This window comes from Prionailurus bengalensis, chromosome C2, assembly GCF_016509475.1.
Source record: "Prionailurus bengalensis isolate Pbe53 chromosome C2, Fcat_Pben_1.1_paternal_pri, whole genome shotgun sequence".
NCBI classification, from domain to species: Eukaryota; Metazoa; Chordata; class Mammalia; order Carnivora; family Felidae; genus Prionailurus; species Prionailurus bengalensis.
In genome coordinates, this window is record NC_057350.1 from 133,540,166 (window position 1) to 133,556,641 (window position 16,476).

The 16,476-nt window shown below is 34.5% G+C and overlaps 1 protein-coding gene across 2 annotated transcripts in view; it reads left to right on the top strand.

Moving 5' to 3' along the window:
- Positions 1-16,476, top strand: part of CAPN7 (calpain 7) — a 42,356-nt gene that overhangs the window by 9,551 nt on the left and 16,329 nt on the right. For both annotated transcript variants that reach the window (XM_043595430.1, XM_043595431.1), the window contains exons 5-12: positions 1,280-1,480; positions 3,202-3,288; positions 6,453-6,579; positions 7,365-7,450; positions 8,682-8,775; positions 10,206-10,352; positions 11,842-11,948; positions 12,841-12,961. In XM_043595430.1, coding sequence (XP_043451365.1) covers positions 1,280-1,480; positions 3,202-3,288; positions 6,453-6,579; positions 7,365-7,450; positions 8,682-8,775; positions 10,206-10,352; positions 11,842-11,948; positions 12,841-12,961 — 970 coding nt within the window. The remainder of the gene's footprint in view (positions 1-1,279; positions 1,481-3,201; positions 3,289-6,452; positions 6,580-7,364; positions 7,451-8,681; positions 8,776-10,205; positions 10,353-11,841; positions 11,949-12,840; positions 12,962-16,476) is intronic.

Below are 16,476 nucleotides of genomic sequence, written 5' to 3' on the forward strand. Positions count from 1 at the left end.
AGCCTGTTTCGGATTCTGTGTCTCCCTCTCTCTCTGCCCCTCCCCTGTTCATGCTCTGTCTCTCGCTGTCCCAAAAGTAAATAAACGTTGAAAAAAAAAAAAATTTAATAAAAAAAAAAAAATGTTAGAGATGAAAGTAAAGGATGGAAATTACATTTATGTATGAATAAAATTACCTCTTGTTGAGGATCTTACTAGGTAGCTATACCACCCCTAGCCCTTCTTTTTTTTTTATTGAGGTATAAGAGTCATCCTTCCTTTTTGTTGCCATCATCTAACATTTAGTTTGTGTCTCCAGATTCATGAGGGTATGAGCACTTGACACATAGTTATCTTCTCCATTTTCACTTCACTAGTCAGAATCATAGGTGATGTTTATTACCCATGTGGATAACCCATCCGGTATCCTCTGAGTGCACCCTAAGCACAGAGGGGTGGGTCGGTCATTGGCTTCTTTGAGGGTCTGTTCAAAATTATGGGTCCTCTTCCTAAGAAAAATGTACATAAAATTTTTTTCATGTACATTTCATGTAATTTCAGTGTTCACAAGATTCCTGAAGCTCCTATGTGGACCTCAAGTTAAGAACTTCTGTTTGAACCTTTGACAAAACAAAGCCACAATTTCCTTGGATATCATGTGACACATTCCATGATCAACTCTTGCCCTGGTCTCATCTCCTCCTGCCTCTCATTTGTACTTTTCACAGGGGCGTCATCCATTCTTTTGAAGTTATCTTTAACTTGTTGTGCTATTTCATACTCCTGCACATCTGCACGTGCTCTTCTCTCTACTTAGAATGCTCCCTCACTCCCCAGGTGGACTTCTGTGGCTCACACATCCAGTTCAGAAAAACCTCCCCTGACTCACCCTTTTTTCTTGGTCATTAAGTTAATGTCTTCTGCCGTGCGTTCACTCGCATGTAATACTTCTAGCATCTGTCACTTTTGATGCAGTTGTCTTTCTTTCCCCACAAAATTCTGAACACCTTAAGAGAAGAGATTGCATTTTATACATTCTTATATCCCCCTTACTTTGCATAGTATCTGACATGCAATAAGTGCTCAATTAATGTTCTCAGTAATATTATCAATTAATGTTTATCAGTAGCGAAATACTGAATCTTACTTTGGGAAGTAGCTTAAGTAGTGAACTGTTGACTGGTATGTATGAATCTTACTAGTTTTACATTAGGAATGCTTGACTGGTTCTTGAAGTAAATTTTATTTTCTGGAAAGCTTAAAAACTAGAACAGTTTTTCTGTACCTTTTTCTATTACAGAGCAGAAGCATTGAGTGAGCCTTTAACAAAACCATTATGTAAAATCAAGTCAACAAATATCAAACCAAAGCCACCTCCAACGAGAGCACATTTTCCACTAGGGACTAGTCCCTTCCTTGAAAGACCTCAGCCCTTTATAAGTCCACAGTCATGTGATGCACAAGGACAGAGATATACAGCAGAAGAAATAGAAGTTCTCAGGTAAATCAGTTTACAATTCATTGTAATGAATAATTTTGTTAACATAATCAACACAGGTAATTTAATTTTCATCAGGTTCGCTGAGTTGTATTCACATCTTTGTTATGGTGTGTTGTGCTCTTATTCAGGTATAAATTATATTGCCATATAGCCATAACTTGAAATAGTTAAAATTTGTTCTCACATATTTTGGTGTTAGCATTTCTAGTAGGTCTTTCTGAAAATCCTAACGTACTTTAAAATCGAACACTGAAAAGGTTAAACAATAAAAGAGAGCTATGGTAGACCACTCATAATCTATGCAACTGGTAACCAGAGCCCATTAGGGAAAACAGTTGTCACCTTGAAATAGTTTAGACCTAGGTCAGCAAAGGGAATGGTCTTTAAAGGGTTATAAAAAAGAAAATGAAGAAAAAACAGAATATGTGACAGAGACCTCATTGCAAAGCCAAAATGATGTACTGTCTGGTTCTTTACAGAAAACATTTGCCAATCCCTTGTTTAGGAAGCCAACTCAGAGTCTGGAAGCAGCCTCAGGGGATATTAAAAATGCAAAACAACAAAGTTGTGGAAATCCTTGTGATTGTGTTGTGAGCCAGTGTAGATGGGCTAAAGCCAGTGTGGCTTTTCTTCAGTTGGAGGAGATCCAAAGTGCTCATAACTGTGCAAGTCATGTAGTCTCACTTTTAATTTCCTAAAATTGAACTGAAAGGCTTCCTTCGTTTGCAACAGCCACCAGAAGGCAGTTTTCTTTTTTTTCTTCCTGAAGATTTTCATTCTTCTACTATTGTGACTCGTTTTGCCTAGAACAATTGCACATGAACCAATACAACACACAGGACAAAGAAGGGTGGTTTTGGAGTTGAGAGACCATAAGTCACAGTCCGACACTGAGGCCACTCAGCATCCATATGCTCCTTTCTACACACATTTGAATTTCATGCTACAACAAAACAACTCTACCATTTCTACCTAACAGAATTCAGCTATCCTTTATACAGGTGAAAAGTTCTCATCCTCTCAAAATGAGAATACACAGTCATTATATCCATTGCTCACTGTATTATTAACCAGTCCTCAAGGTCAGTCACAGTCTCACTGAATATTATTACCTAAAGACTAAATTGTGAAGCTACCCTGAAACTACTTCTAAATAAAATGAGGGAAAGAAACAGAAGAAGAGAATAGTTGTTACATACAAATAAACATATACACAAAATATGCAAAGCTGCTACAAACCACATTTCTTTAATTTGTCAACGACCATAGCTTCCTTCTTGCACTACCCATCGCTCATGCTCATAACCAGAATATCTGAAGGACATATTTTTCAGAATTGTAAATGTCATGTTTTTTAAGTTCCAAAATAACTAAGTGATCACTTTCTCCCTTTGGGCTTAGGATAGAAGCCTAAGTTTTGTGTCCTGGTGTCAGGGATACTTTTGATACCTTTAGTATAGGCTTATCTTGAGACCATGGTTTAGTTGCGAAGGGTGTTAGTTTTAAAAGGATAACTCTCACTGAATTGAACTGAATCAGTTATTTTTTAGTATTCAACTATTTTGTGAAAATGATATTAAAATAAAGGTATCAACAGTATGAGATTATCACTTTAATTTTACTACAGCGCCATACCTTGTCATATAATTTTAAGGCGTTTAAATGAGATTGGTAGTTAAGATAAACTTGAACAATTAGATTTTTTTTCTTGTGCTTTATAGGACAACATCAAAAATAAATGGTATAGAATATGTTCCTTTCATGAGTATTGATCTGAGGGAACGTTTTGCCTATCCAATGCCTTTTTGGTAAGTAAGTACTACTGTAATTTCTACCTCCAAGATCATTTTAATTTTTCTGTAGTTTTTCCATACTCTGAAATCCAACTTAATTCACAGCCTTGAAATTATAGTTTGTAATAAAAATTTGGAAGAGAGGTACAGCTGTGAGAAAAAGGTAAGGCAACATAGCAAGAGTATCTCTGTGGTCATTTGCCTGGTAATGGGTACGTACGAATCTCCTTTTGCCTACCATTACACTAGCACAGTACCTGGCACAGAGTAAGCCGTCAGTAAATGTTTGTCAAATTGGTGTTTGAATCCCAACAACAAAGTCAGTAAAGAAATTGAATGGAAAAGTTACGGAATGACAGTGTCATTGTTTACTAAAATCCAGTTCAAGAAAGGGTTAATTTTGAAAGTGTTGGTTAAGCACAGCCTTCCAGCACTGTGGCAACTTATATTAAGAGCCTTAAAAATGTTATTTGGTTCATGACTCCTGGCTTCTACTAATCCTAAGGAAATAAAGATTTGGCTAAATATGTGTATAATAAGAGCATTCATCAAAACATCTGTGAGAGCAAAAAATTATTGAAACAAACTATCCAAAAATATGGAAATGATTAAATTAATGGCTCATCTATGTTATAGTAAATGTTTATGCTACCAATAAAAAACGCATCTTTGAAAGATGTAGGGAAAACGCTTGCAGTGTAGTAAATTAAAAAAGAAAAAATTTGGATGTTGTATGTGTATTTTTCCTTTTTTATGTATTTACAGAGATGTAGAAAAAAGATATAAAGGTACACATCCAGTATTTACAGTGGTTATCTTGATGGGAAAATTGGGTGATTTAATTTTTTTAAATTTTTCAAAATTTTTGCAATGAGCTTGTTACACTTACCAGAAAAAAATCAGAGTTGATTGTTTATTATATACAGAATATGTAAAAGGCTCTATAAAGAACAAAAGGGCTCTTTCCCATTTTCTAGTATTTTGTTATTCTTAGATGGGCAAAAGTTAGATATCTCCAAGCCAATGGGTTATCAACCTAAGTTTTTGCACTCAACCACGTGATGCTGGTTACTGATTAGAGTCTGAGACATTTTTATATCTGAGAGGTTCTATAGTATTGATCGATGTTAAGGGCACACAAATTCTAGAGCCAGACTATCCAGTTTCATATCCTGTATGATGCTGGGCAAGTTGTTAAATCTGTCTCAGATTTTAAAATAATAGTAGAATCTGCCTCATAGTGTTACTGTAATTAGTCAATAAAATACAAAGCACTTACTGGTGCTTGTTATATTGTTAATATAATAAGGGTTAACTGGTAGAAAAATAATTACTTTGTTAAATGCTAAATTATATTACAAAATTTGGTTGTACATTTCAGACACTTCAAAGTGTTTACAATACACAAGAAAACAAAAAATGTATCCCTTTGAACAATAATTTCACTTCAGGAAACCATTTCTGAAAAGTGTTTATGGATGTAGTAAAAAATTGATATAAAAGAGATTCATCAATATTGTAATTGTGAACGTGTGAATCAGTTATTCTAATATATTCTTAAATGGTTATGTCCAAGTAGAGATGTAAACTTGCAGTTCCAGTTTTTGTGTAACAAGTTAAAATAAATCATGTTTTTAGTGCTCATGCAACAGAAAGTCTTTAAGACAAATACTATACAACGATGAACAACATGTTTTCAAGAAATTAAGTAACATGGGAAAATGCTTATAATTGAAACACTAAAATGTAACACCATGCAAATTCCCTTAATTTAGGCATAACACCGGTCACAGTTGGAATTTTACATGTTTTGTATAAGATTACTTGTTTAATGCCAGGCTTCCACGGTGGATTATAAATTTCATAAGGACAGAGAACATGTCTACTTTAATTAAATTATGCTCCAGTAATCAGAAGAAAAAGTAACAGTAAATATTTCAAAATTCACAGGTAACAGACTAATGAAGAAGGGCTCCACAATTTGTAAATCTTTGGCTAGAAAGGTTGAGTGGTTAAAGTTATAAGAAAACATTGAATTTGATAACTGTGGGGACTTTTGAGAGATCGGATATTAAGGAATCTTGGATTTACTCTATTCTCATATGGCAGGTTAATACAAAGTGATTAAACTGTGGATTTGAATTAACTTTATATTTTCCCCTAAAATTTTGTGATGGCTGTCTTTAAATTCTTTTTAATTCATTCAGCTCACTTTCCATTAACGTTCAGCTACTGTTAACTACTCAGGTACCAAAATGTTACCTAGAACACCAGTGGTTCTATGAGATGATCATCAAAAAGTTTGAGAAGTGTTATATATGATAGTCTAAGAAATTTACATAAACCTTGGTTTATTAAACATTTACAGATGTCCTCTAATGGAAAAAAACAATGTAGGAGTTTGTAGATCACACCTGATCACAGAACCTCCTTTTGCCTAGTATCAACACTTTCTGCAAAAAGCATATTTGCTTCAGTTTGCATATCATAAAGTTTGTATTATCCTAGAAATCTTAAGAAACCTGAAGACTGTTACCCTTCTTCTAGAAGAGGTTTAAGGAAAGGTAGATGTTTTTTATCTTGTGCTATACATTAATTTTAGAGGAATTCTACACAGTGTATTCCCAACACACAGTGAGTTAGAGGGTAATGGATAAGAATGGTGGATTTGGCACCAGAGACCTGGATTCAAATACCACTTCTGCCACTTTTTAGCTGTGTAACCTTGGCAAGTTAATCACTTTAAGCCTTTTACAAAAATACTTGCTTTAATGGAATTGTTTTAAAGGTTAAATGAATAGCGTATGTAAAATACTTTAGCATGATGCCTAACACGTGGTTATTACTTAGTAATTAGCTACTCTCAATGTTAGCTTGCAGAAAGAGTCTGTCGAGCCACGGTAAGGATCTGTAGCTTCCTAGGTCCCTTTGATTTGAATCAGTTTGTATTGTAATTAATGGCTCCATTTTATTGAAACTGAATTCCTTGAATATAACAATGCTACAATAAACTTTTAAGTTATATTCTTAAAGCAGTATTTTAGGATGGTACAAGCATAGCTATGATCATTATACCTCCCCCCTAAAAAATCTCTAGGAAATTTAATTTTGTTTTTGTGTTATTTTTAAAGATTAATTTTGTTATTAGTAGTAGTATTTAATTTTTATTATTACCTCAGTGATAGATGGGGCAAGCTACCGTTATCACCTAAACAAAAAGCTACATTTTCCAAATGGGTACGACCAGAAGACCTCACCAACAATCCTACAATGATTTATACTGTGTCCAGTTTTAGCATAAAGCAGGTAAATATTTTATATAATTTTATATGAAAGCTAACATTTTGAAGTAATTTAAATGTAGATTTGGGTTTTTTCTTAGTTTTTATTATATACGGAGGTGCATGAGTATAATTGGAAAGATTATTCTGCACACTTTGACTTAGACATACTGGGATAATATAAGTAAGTGTTTTGAGCAGTTACAGATTTTTATATAGACCCTGTTTATCAATATGTTCTTACAGATGAGAAAGTTGAAGATCTGAACATCACCTTTGATAAGAGAATATATATTTTTTAAAAAGGGAGCTATTAGGCTTATTAAAAACACTTCAGTGGTAGAACAACAATATGGCTTTATTGCAAGCTTTATTAATAAAAGTTTTGCATTGATGTACAGATATCTTCCAATTGGTATAAAAACAATGGTCCTAAAATATTATGATTCAAGAATCTTTTCATGTGCGTGTTCACTTTAATTGGTAATATGATAATAAACCATTTTTTAAAATACCTTTAAATTATCATTAAAAATGTGTGGATTTGGTGAAGTATGCTTTTATCCATGTAAGAAATACATCATTCATATGTATTCTAAATTAACTGTATTGAAATACCTTAGTTTTTCTAGGATTCGTTTGAAGAAAATTTGTATGAGTTGGCAGCATAGCATTTCTATTTATTATTTTAGTATTCAAGCAACAGTTAGGGTACTTCGTATAAAAAGTTGGTGCTTAGGTGCAGTGATTAAATAATGTTGAAATTACATGAATGAACGAATTGATATATTAATAAATTCTTATTAACAGACAATAGTATCAGATTGTTCCTTTGTGGCATCACTGGCTATCAGTGCAGCTTATGAAAGACGATTTAATAAGAAGTTGATTACCAGGTAAAATTTTGTATTTGTCCCTTTAGCCCTTTTCATGTAATTGTTTCCTAACTAGAAATTAATAGCTTAGGTCTTATCTGCATAGAAAGTGAAGAAGGCATTTCACTTAGAATATGTTACCTTGTGTGTTAAGCAGATGATTTGTGAATGTGAAAAGGTTCCCTAAAATAGTCTAAGAACATATGCATGTGTGTTAAATATATATATATATATATATGTATACATATATATGAAATAAGTATATTTTGAAGTAAATGAAATTGGTAAATTGGTAAAATAAAATTATGTCATGTATAATTATACTCTATGGTAGCCACTAGCCACATGTGGATATTGAATACTTGAAATGGGCTAGTCTGAATCAAAACGGGTTGTTAAGTGTAAAATGCATCAGATTTTTTAAAACAAAGCACAAAAAAATATAAAATTGGAAAATATCTCAAATTTTTATAGTGATAACACATTGAAATAGCATTTTGGATAAGTTCAGTTAAATAAAATATATTAAAATCTCACCTTTTTAACTTAATATCCTACTGAAAAATATAAAATATTTCTGTTGGCTAGAACTGCTTTAGAGTGTCCTGAAATGTTACCAAAATACTTTTTTTCTCAATTTTTAAAAGTTTTATTAGCTTAAAATCATTCATTGTAAAAATTAAGCGTTATAATTTTTTCATGCAATTTGTCCTGAGTGATTTTTGTGTAAGTCCTGAGACTACAAAGATGAATTAAATACAGACCTTAGTTTCAAGCTGTTTACCATCTTGGATAAATAGATCATATAAATAATTAATATGTAGTGTAAAAGAAAATTGATACTGATACAAGTATCTTATTGGATAATTTTGTGTAACTTTATCTCTGTCAGAGTTGTAGTTAAGTAGTTCTGGTTAACTGAAATGGTCTTTTCTTGAGCCAGTGGTAGAAGATTATTTTAACTGGCTTAAAATATATCCACTTAGTAGAAAATTTATTAGAGTACATAATTAAAAGCTTAGTATTTTTCAGAGTATTGTGAAATTTATTCCCTGTTGTGTGATCTCGTAAGATACTTTCTTTGTATTAAATAAGCATGAAATTCTTTTTCTAGGCCTATTATAGAAAAATATTCTCAAGTTTATTTTTATAAAATTGCCAAGACATCTGTCTAAATAAAATATAATATCCTGCTTAGTAGTTTATATTGAATATTAATTTGGTATTTCAATATTTATTTTCCTTACAAAAGCATAATTTATCCTCAGAATAAGGATGGTGAGCCAGAATACAATCCATGTGGAAAGTATATGGTAAAACTTCACCTCAATGGTGTCCCAAGAAAGGTGAATAATGTCTCTCCCCATCCCCAACCCCTTCTCTCTCTCCCTTCCCCACCTTTGAATATTGAGTAGAATCATTAAGAAATGTTAATTTGTGTAAACATTTAAAAAGATTTTGAGTCTGGTTTTATGCATATTACTACCGATAACATCATATGTTAATAATTAAAACTAAAAATCAAGAAAGTCATTTTAAAAATGGTTTTGGGAAATTTATAGAAAGTTTCAGAAAGTAACAATGATCTAATGACTACCAATGCTTAAACTTTAATCTGATAGTTTTTAATTGATTAAAAAAGAAAAGGAAATCAGACAAAACTAAATCTGTTAGGTCACAAGAGTTTATATGTATACTCATAACTTCAGATCTAAGAAGTCTTTAGAATTATGTTTTCCTTTATGAAATATATACGCAGTTTTAAATTACACTAGTTTCTTGAAGAACTGTGAACCTGTTGTGATGGCCTGGCATTGTTGGGATTCTCTAGCTCTTGTCTACTCTGAAGTCTGTGGATCAACATTAGCATTTCCTGGGAACTTACTAGAATTGCAGAATTTTAGGCCTTACCTTGAACCTACTGAATGAGAATCTGCATTTAAACAGTCCTTTCAGTTTGAGAAGCTGAGTTGTTGTTCAGTGGCTCAGTAATACTCAAATTTTTGTGTGTATAGAAGTAGGTGCAGGGCTTGTTAAAACAGATTTTTGGGCCCCACACCCAGAGTTTCTGGTTCAGAAGTTGTGGGTGGGGCCATAATTTGCATTTCTAACAAGTTCCCAGGTGACACGGATGCTGCTGAGAACACCCTTTGAGAACTGCTCTAGCTGATTACTTAAAATTACTGAGAATGGTTTTTCTGAACTGTAATCTTTAACTCCTTGTTTAAAGAATCTTTGAAAATGTAGTTGCATGATTCTCATATTAGTGTTAGATCGAAATTCTTCCTATCCTTGTTTCCCAAATCACTTTATAATGTGAACTAGAAACTGTATTTATGGTGATCTCTTCCCTTATTTAAATATATTTTTTAGCCATAATATTCTACTTTTACAACTGAACATGAGTCTTTTTCTAGGTTTAGGTTAAAGTTACAGATAGTAATAATATTTTTACCTTAATAGTGAAGCCCTTTTGTAATTATTTTAGATATAATGTACATTTCTAGAATCTGTAATAATTTTGATGGTAGATCCATTTAACCAGTTGGCTCAAAGGTATCACCTGATAGGGAGATTAGCCTATAAAATTGAATAAAGACATATATGTATAACATTTTATAATTGACCAGATTCTAGAAATCTGAAACTATCATGATCTTTATAATAGTCATATTGTGCCTTTGTTTCATCTGTATGAAAGGTATTTTTTTCCTTGATAGGAAGGATTTTAAGATATTTTGTACCACCTAAGGAAATTAATGTTCTCTTTATCCAGGTGATAATTGATGATCAGTTACCTGTTGATCATAAGGGAGAATTGCTCTGTTCTTATTCTAACAACAAAAGTGAATTATGGGTTTCTCTCATAGAGAAAGCATATATGAAGGTCATGGGAGGATATGATTTCCCAGGATCCAATTCAGTAAGTAACAGGATGATCCAGACAGACTTATACTATCCAGTATGACTATTTTGAGAGATTATGGAGGGTATGTTTGTTTAAAGGAAAATAAAACAATATTAACTCCTGAAAAATGCTGATCCAATTCCCCTATTAAGGAAGTACTTATTTTCTTTTACAAGGATAGAGCGTTGTAAAGACTCAGTATTCAGGGAAGCTTACAATATATGTCTCCTGTCCTGTTGGGATACAAGACCGGTTAGATACAGTGTACCTTTCCAAAGAAGTCTCTTCAGATCAAAGGATGTGTCATATTGTCATCCTTACGTATATATACATACATACATATATATATACACACATACATACATATATATATATATACACATACATATGTATATATATATTTTATAAATTCACATTCAAGGGGTTTCTTGTTTCTTAATTTTTCCCAATCCTAACACTACTTAGCCTATAAAACAAGGTGTGTGCCAGTGTCCTTTAGTTGTATGAGGTAAACTGGGCTTAGATTAGTCATATTAGTATAACTTTGAATTATGGCACTAACCAGTCTGGAGCCTTAGAAACGGTATTTAAGCATTCTTAGCCTCTTTGCTTGTCTAAAATATCAGGATAGGGGCGCCTGGGTGGCGCAGTCGGTTAAGCGTCCGACTTCAGCCAGGTCACGATCTCGCGGTCCGGGAGTTCGAGCCCCGCGTCGGGCTCTGGGCTGATGGCTTGGAGCCTGGAGCCTGTTTCCGATTCTGTGTCTCCCTCTCTCTCTGCCCCTCCCCCGTTCATGCTCTGTCTCTCTCTGTCCCAAAAATAAATAAACGTCGAAAAAAAATAAATAAATAAAATAAAATATCAGGATAACACCCACCTCGCAGAATTGTAAAGACTAAATGAAATAATGTATGCAAATCATCGATTGTTCATAGCTGGTTAGTTTCCCTGCCTGGTACAGGCCTCCTTCACTCTCTGGTTCTTACAATGTTAGGCAGAGAATGTATAGGTGATAGGTAAATGAAATAGTATGTTAAAATTTTTTCTCAGCCTGCATGCTCAATTGTTCTGTCCTTCAAATATTTTCAGTTTAGCTTTCCAATTCAGTGCCTTTTAATTTACCCAGCATAGCCTAGAAAATGAGAATATATGTAAATCATTAGGAAAGTGACTCTCACAAGTGAGTCACTTTAGTGAGTACTAAATGGTGAATGACAGTCACCATCATTATTAAAGCAGCTTTTTCCTGTTACATGTTTTGAGTTTTCATCATACTTACCAGTAAAATAATTCTTTCATTCAGGGAAAGCAACAGAGATTATAAGGAATAGATAAACTTGTGCTTAAATCCAAGTAGGAATTTGAGTTAAACAAGAAATTTATTAGTGGTAGAAAACAGCTTACTACCCTCTGATTTATTCTATCGAAATCATTATATCAAATTAGTGGGATTTAAGAGTCTGGCAACAACATAGACACTCCTGAAAATGTGTTTATGTTACAGAATATTGATCTTCATGCACTGACCGGGTGGATACCAGAAAGGATCGCTATGCATTCAGATAGCCAAACTTTCAGTAAGGATAATTCTTTCAGAATGCTTTATCAAAGGTAAACATACTCATATTCTCTCTCTCTCTCCCTCCCTTCCCCCCCCCCTTTTTTTGGTAGTAAAAGAGGCTGTTTTAAAACTTTATGCCTTATTTATAGAAGAGATATTGCAGAGGAAACATTATTAATTACTTAGAGAAAATGTGATTTTATTTATTTTGTTTTTGGTTTAAGTAATCTCGACACCCAGCATGGGGCTCGAACTCAACAACCCTGAGATCAAGAGTCGCATGCTCCACCAACTGAGCCAGCTAGGCAACCCGGGAAATTGTGTTTCTAAAATAGAGTTCACTTTATGTACTTGCTACGGCCAGCCCTCAGTTATCCTCACTGATGGTTACAATTAATCCAGATTATAAATAATCCCAAAACATTTGAATCTGGAATATGTCCTATGGACAACTTGTTTTGTACTTCCTAAGTACCTACAATTTGAGGGAAGGTGGAAAAAGAGAAGTCTGAGAATATAAAGAGGAAGGTAGCTTAAGCCTTAAAAGAATGATCCACATGTAAGGACTGGAAAATTGTCTATACAGTACACATTCATTAGTTAAACTAGAAAACTTCAAAGATCTCACAAAATGTATTTCACATCTTCAACTTTATTTGTAAATCATTTGAAAACTTAGCATTTACTTTCCTTCACTGATAAGTTTCTACCTAATAATTGACTAAAACTGGAGGAGAGTGGGCAGTATGATCATTTATCTGCTACATTGTGAAATACAAATGTACTTCCTGTTCTTTGAAGGGTGTCGGGAATAGCCCATTTTAGAAAAGATTTCAAATTTGCGGAAATTTTCATGTAAACCTTGAGACTAAAGGAAAGCTGGTGTGATCTGAGGTTACAGAAATGTTTTCTTTAATTATTTCTCTGTCGGGGTCATTCCAGATTTCACAAAGGGGACGTCCTCATCACTGCATCAACTGGAATGATGACGGAAGCTGAAGGAGAGAAGTGGGGTCTGGTTCCCACACACGCATATGCTGTTTTGGATATTAGAGAGTTCAAGGTTTGCTTTACATTTTTTCCTCCTTTCTCTTACTTAATAGTAAGACATTGCAAGGATCCCTAATAGTATAATAGACTTTTGAATACTGACAAGTCAAGGTTTGGATGAAGTTTTAAAAATCAGTCAGCCTATGTTCCATTAAATAATTTGACCTCACCATTGGAAATTATGAAATCAAAAGATGGGAAATGTAATGACAAGGACAGATACTGATGACAAAACAGACATGCTGTATGCCTCTTTTTATTGTTCATAAAAGTAAAGGGTTGAGATAAATACATGGCCCTTAAGGTTCCAGGCTATACTCTGGCGTTAGGGTCAGTCATAGTGTTAGGCTGTAGAGCATGGTAGATTTCAATAAATATTTGTGAAAGGACAGAAAATAAGAGAGTGTCTGTGAATAAGAAACATGCCATTGGTTTTGCAAATGTTTCTCTTCCTAGTTGCCCTCACGTATTTCAGACCCTGGCCCTGTGCTCTGGTGTTGGAATGGTTGACTTCATTACTTCTCAGGTTATTGATTAGTTATTTTCAACTGAAAAATAGGTCTGTTCTACGGATTAGAAAATACAAAGATTACAGGAGGATTCATTTTCCCTGATGTTATATAGTACCTGAGCTATGTAGTCACTAGAAAGTTTAACTAGCCATGTGTTCCACTTTCCCCTGTTTCAACTTACAGAAGGAAGTAGTTATCAATCAGTAATGACAGTGTTCCACTGTGTATTTATTAGATTGATCTTCTTAGATGACACAGGCAATTATATGCAATTATATGAATTATGAAGGCAATCGGGACCTGCTGCAACATTGTTTTTCAAGTCTTTATAGTCTCAAGGCTTTCTTTTTTTTTTTTTTTTTTCAACGTTTATTTATTTTTGGGACAGAGAGAGACAGAGCATGAACGGGGGAGGGGCAGAGAGAGAGGGAGACACAGAATGGGAAACAGGCTCCAGGCTCTGAGCCATCAGCCCAGAGCCCGACGCGGGGCTCGAACTCGCGGACCACGAGATCGTGACCTGGCTGAAGTCGGACGCTTAACCGACTGCACCACCCAGGCGCCCCGTCTCAAGGCTTTCTAAATCAGCCACTCGTGTATCCCTAACCATACTGTGTAGAATTATGTATTCCTTTAAAAGTAGCATAAAATTTGATGACTTAAAGCAAAAAAATTAAAAATATATGAAATTGAATAAGTTGAGAGCTTTGTGTTTTAGAAATGTGATTTTCCACAAACATCAGTCAAAACATTAGGAATAACAGTTGCTATTATTTAGTACTATGTGTATGTTATTTTATTGTTAAAACATCCTGATAGGTGATCAATAGTGAGGTAATAGTAAGATAATTAAATTTAGATAATGAAAGTCAATATGGAAGTTTAATCTTGAATTTGAGGAAATTTTCTGTGAAGATTATATCATTTACAAGGCTATTTTTCTGGTTGTTCAGAGGAAACTAGACAGATAACATGCTTATGAGAGAAATAGGCATCTGTGGTTTGACCTGAAAACAAAACATTTAAAAATTTGCTGAATGTCAGTAAAGAATTTCAAATAATAGCCTTTTTACAAAATCAGAAGCATTATTCACATAGTATCAGTTCCACATGGCAGTTATTTCGTAGAGATTAAGGCATTTTAGAGCCTGTGTAGATGGAGTAAACTGTGGCCCCAAGACAGGTTTCTTCACTCGGTTCATATGTGTGCTTTATGGTCATATCTTAATTCTGTGCAAATCCCTGATCAAAAGCGGTATTACCCAGCTTGAGCAGACATCTCACCTTGTGGAGTTGACCCTGCTCTCCTTTTGCTTACATGAACTCTTTGTAGTCAGTGTTGATCTTTATCTAAAGGCTTCTTCATGTGTTAAAATTTTTAGGGGTTTTCTCTAGTATCTTTGATTGGTTATACATTTGGTGAGTTTCCTGGGTTCATCATTTTCATGCTATTTTTGCTGTATTTTGAGATCATTCCTTAGTTCTGACTTGTATTTGTAAATATTTCCAGGGGTGCCTGGGTGGCTCAGTCAGTTAAGCGTCCAACTCTTAACTTCGGCTCAGGTCGCAATCTCGTGACCTTGAACTTGAGCCCTACATTGGGCTCCATGCTGATAGCGTGGAGCCTGCTTGAAATTCTCTCTCCCTCTCTCTCTGCCCCTACCCTACTCGTGTTCTCCCTCCTTCTCTCTCTCTCTCTCTCAAAATAAACTTAAAAAAAAATATTTCCAAAAATATTTCTCTCCCTGAGGCATTAATTTCTAGAACCTCTGTTGTGCAGGTAGACCTAATCTTAAACTAAAGCTACTGCCAATCTTCTATCATTTGTGAGTTTCTTCATTAAATAAGATTTTATTAACACTTGTGTGAAAAGGTTATCCTTTTTGTTTGTCTCTAACCAGCTTGAGTTTCCTAAGATCTTTTCTAAGATCTAAGACTTTAGTCTCAGCAGTCCTTTGGGTCATTTTTTTTGTCTCCTCCTTAAGGTGATATTCCATAGTCTACTCTGAAGATATATCTCGGTCTCAGGCTGCTGTCTCTAAGTGCAGCAAGTCTCACCAAGGGATTTCTGAATCCATCCACGACGTTGCATTTGCTGCCACGTGGAAATAACTTTGAAAATGGGACGTTTCATCGTAAACCAGATCCAGATCCTTTTTTAGTCTAACATTTCTTCCCCTATTCAGGGCCTCTGACTTGTAGGCTCTCTATTCAAACAAAATCTACAACTATATCTTAGTGTCCTTGAATGTCAGTGATTGCTCAGACCTGCCCCAGAAAAGCTTAGCAGCAATTTCCTCTCTTTTATATTCCTTTTTAAAGAAGTGTTAGACTTCTGGGGCACTTGTGGCTCCGTTGAACGTCTGACTCTTGATTTCCAGCTTGGGTCATGATCTCCTGGTTTACGGGATTGAGCGCTAGGTCCAGCTCTGCACTGGTAGCGCTTGGGTACTGCTTGGGATTCTCGCTCTTCCTCGCTCTGGCCCTCCCCCCACTTGTGCACTCACGCGCTCTCTCTCAAAAACTTAAAGTGATAGAGTTCTGAAATAAGGCACGTTTCCTGTTTATGTAGAACTAGGTTTAATGAAAAAAATAGTAGTAAATTAGAGTTAAATATCTGTGTGGCAGGGGCAAGAGTGGACAAGTGGTAAGAAAACACTGAGAAAAGGAATTTGAAGATTCCTGAGAGGAATGAGTCTTATGTCTAGAAATCACATCTATCCCAGGCTATGATTTGCCACATTTAAAAATAGGAGAGGAATGTGTTTTTCAAAAACATCCCCCAAACAGTTTATGACTTCATTAGAAAATTAATACGATTTCCTAATTTGACTGCGTGAAATAAGACAAATACCCTTCTGGATTTACAAGCTCTTTGGATTTTCTGAGTCCATGTAATCAGTTCTGTAGACATACCCAGTATTTGTTGAGCACTTACCATAACCTTAACGCTCGGTTTTATAAGCTCAGTGGAGACTTTTGAAAAGGACAATAGTGTTACCATTTCAGGGAGTGT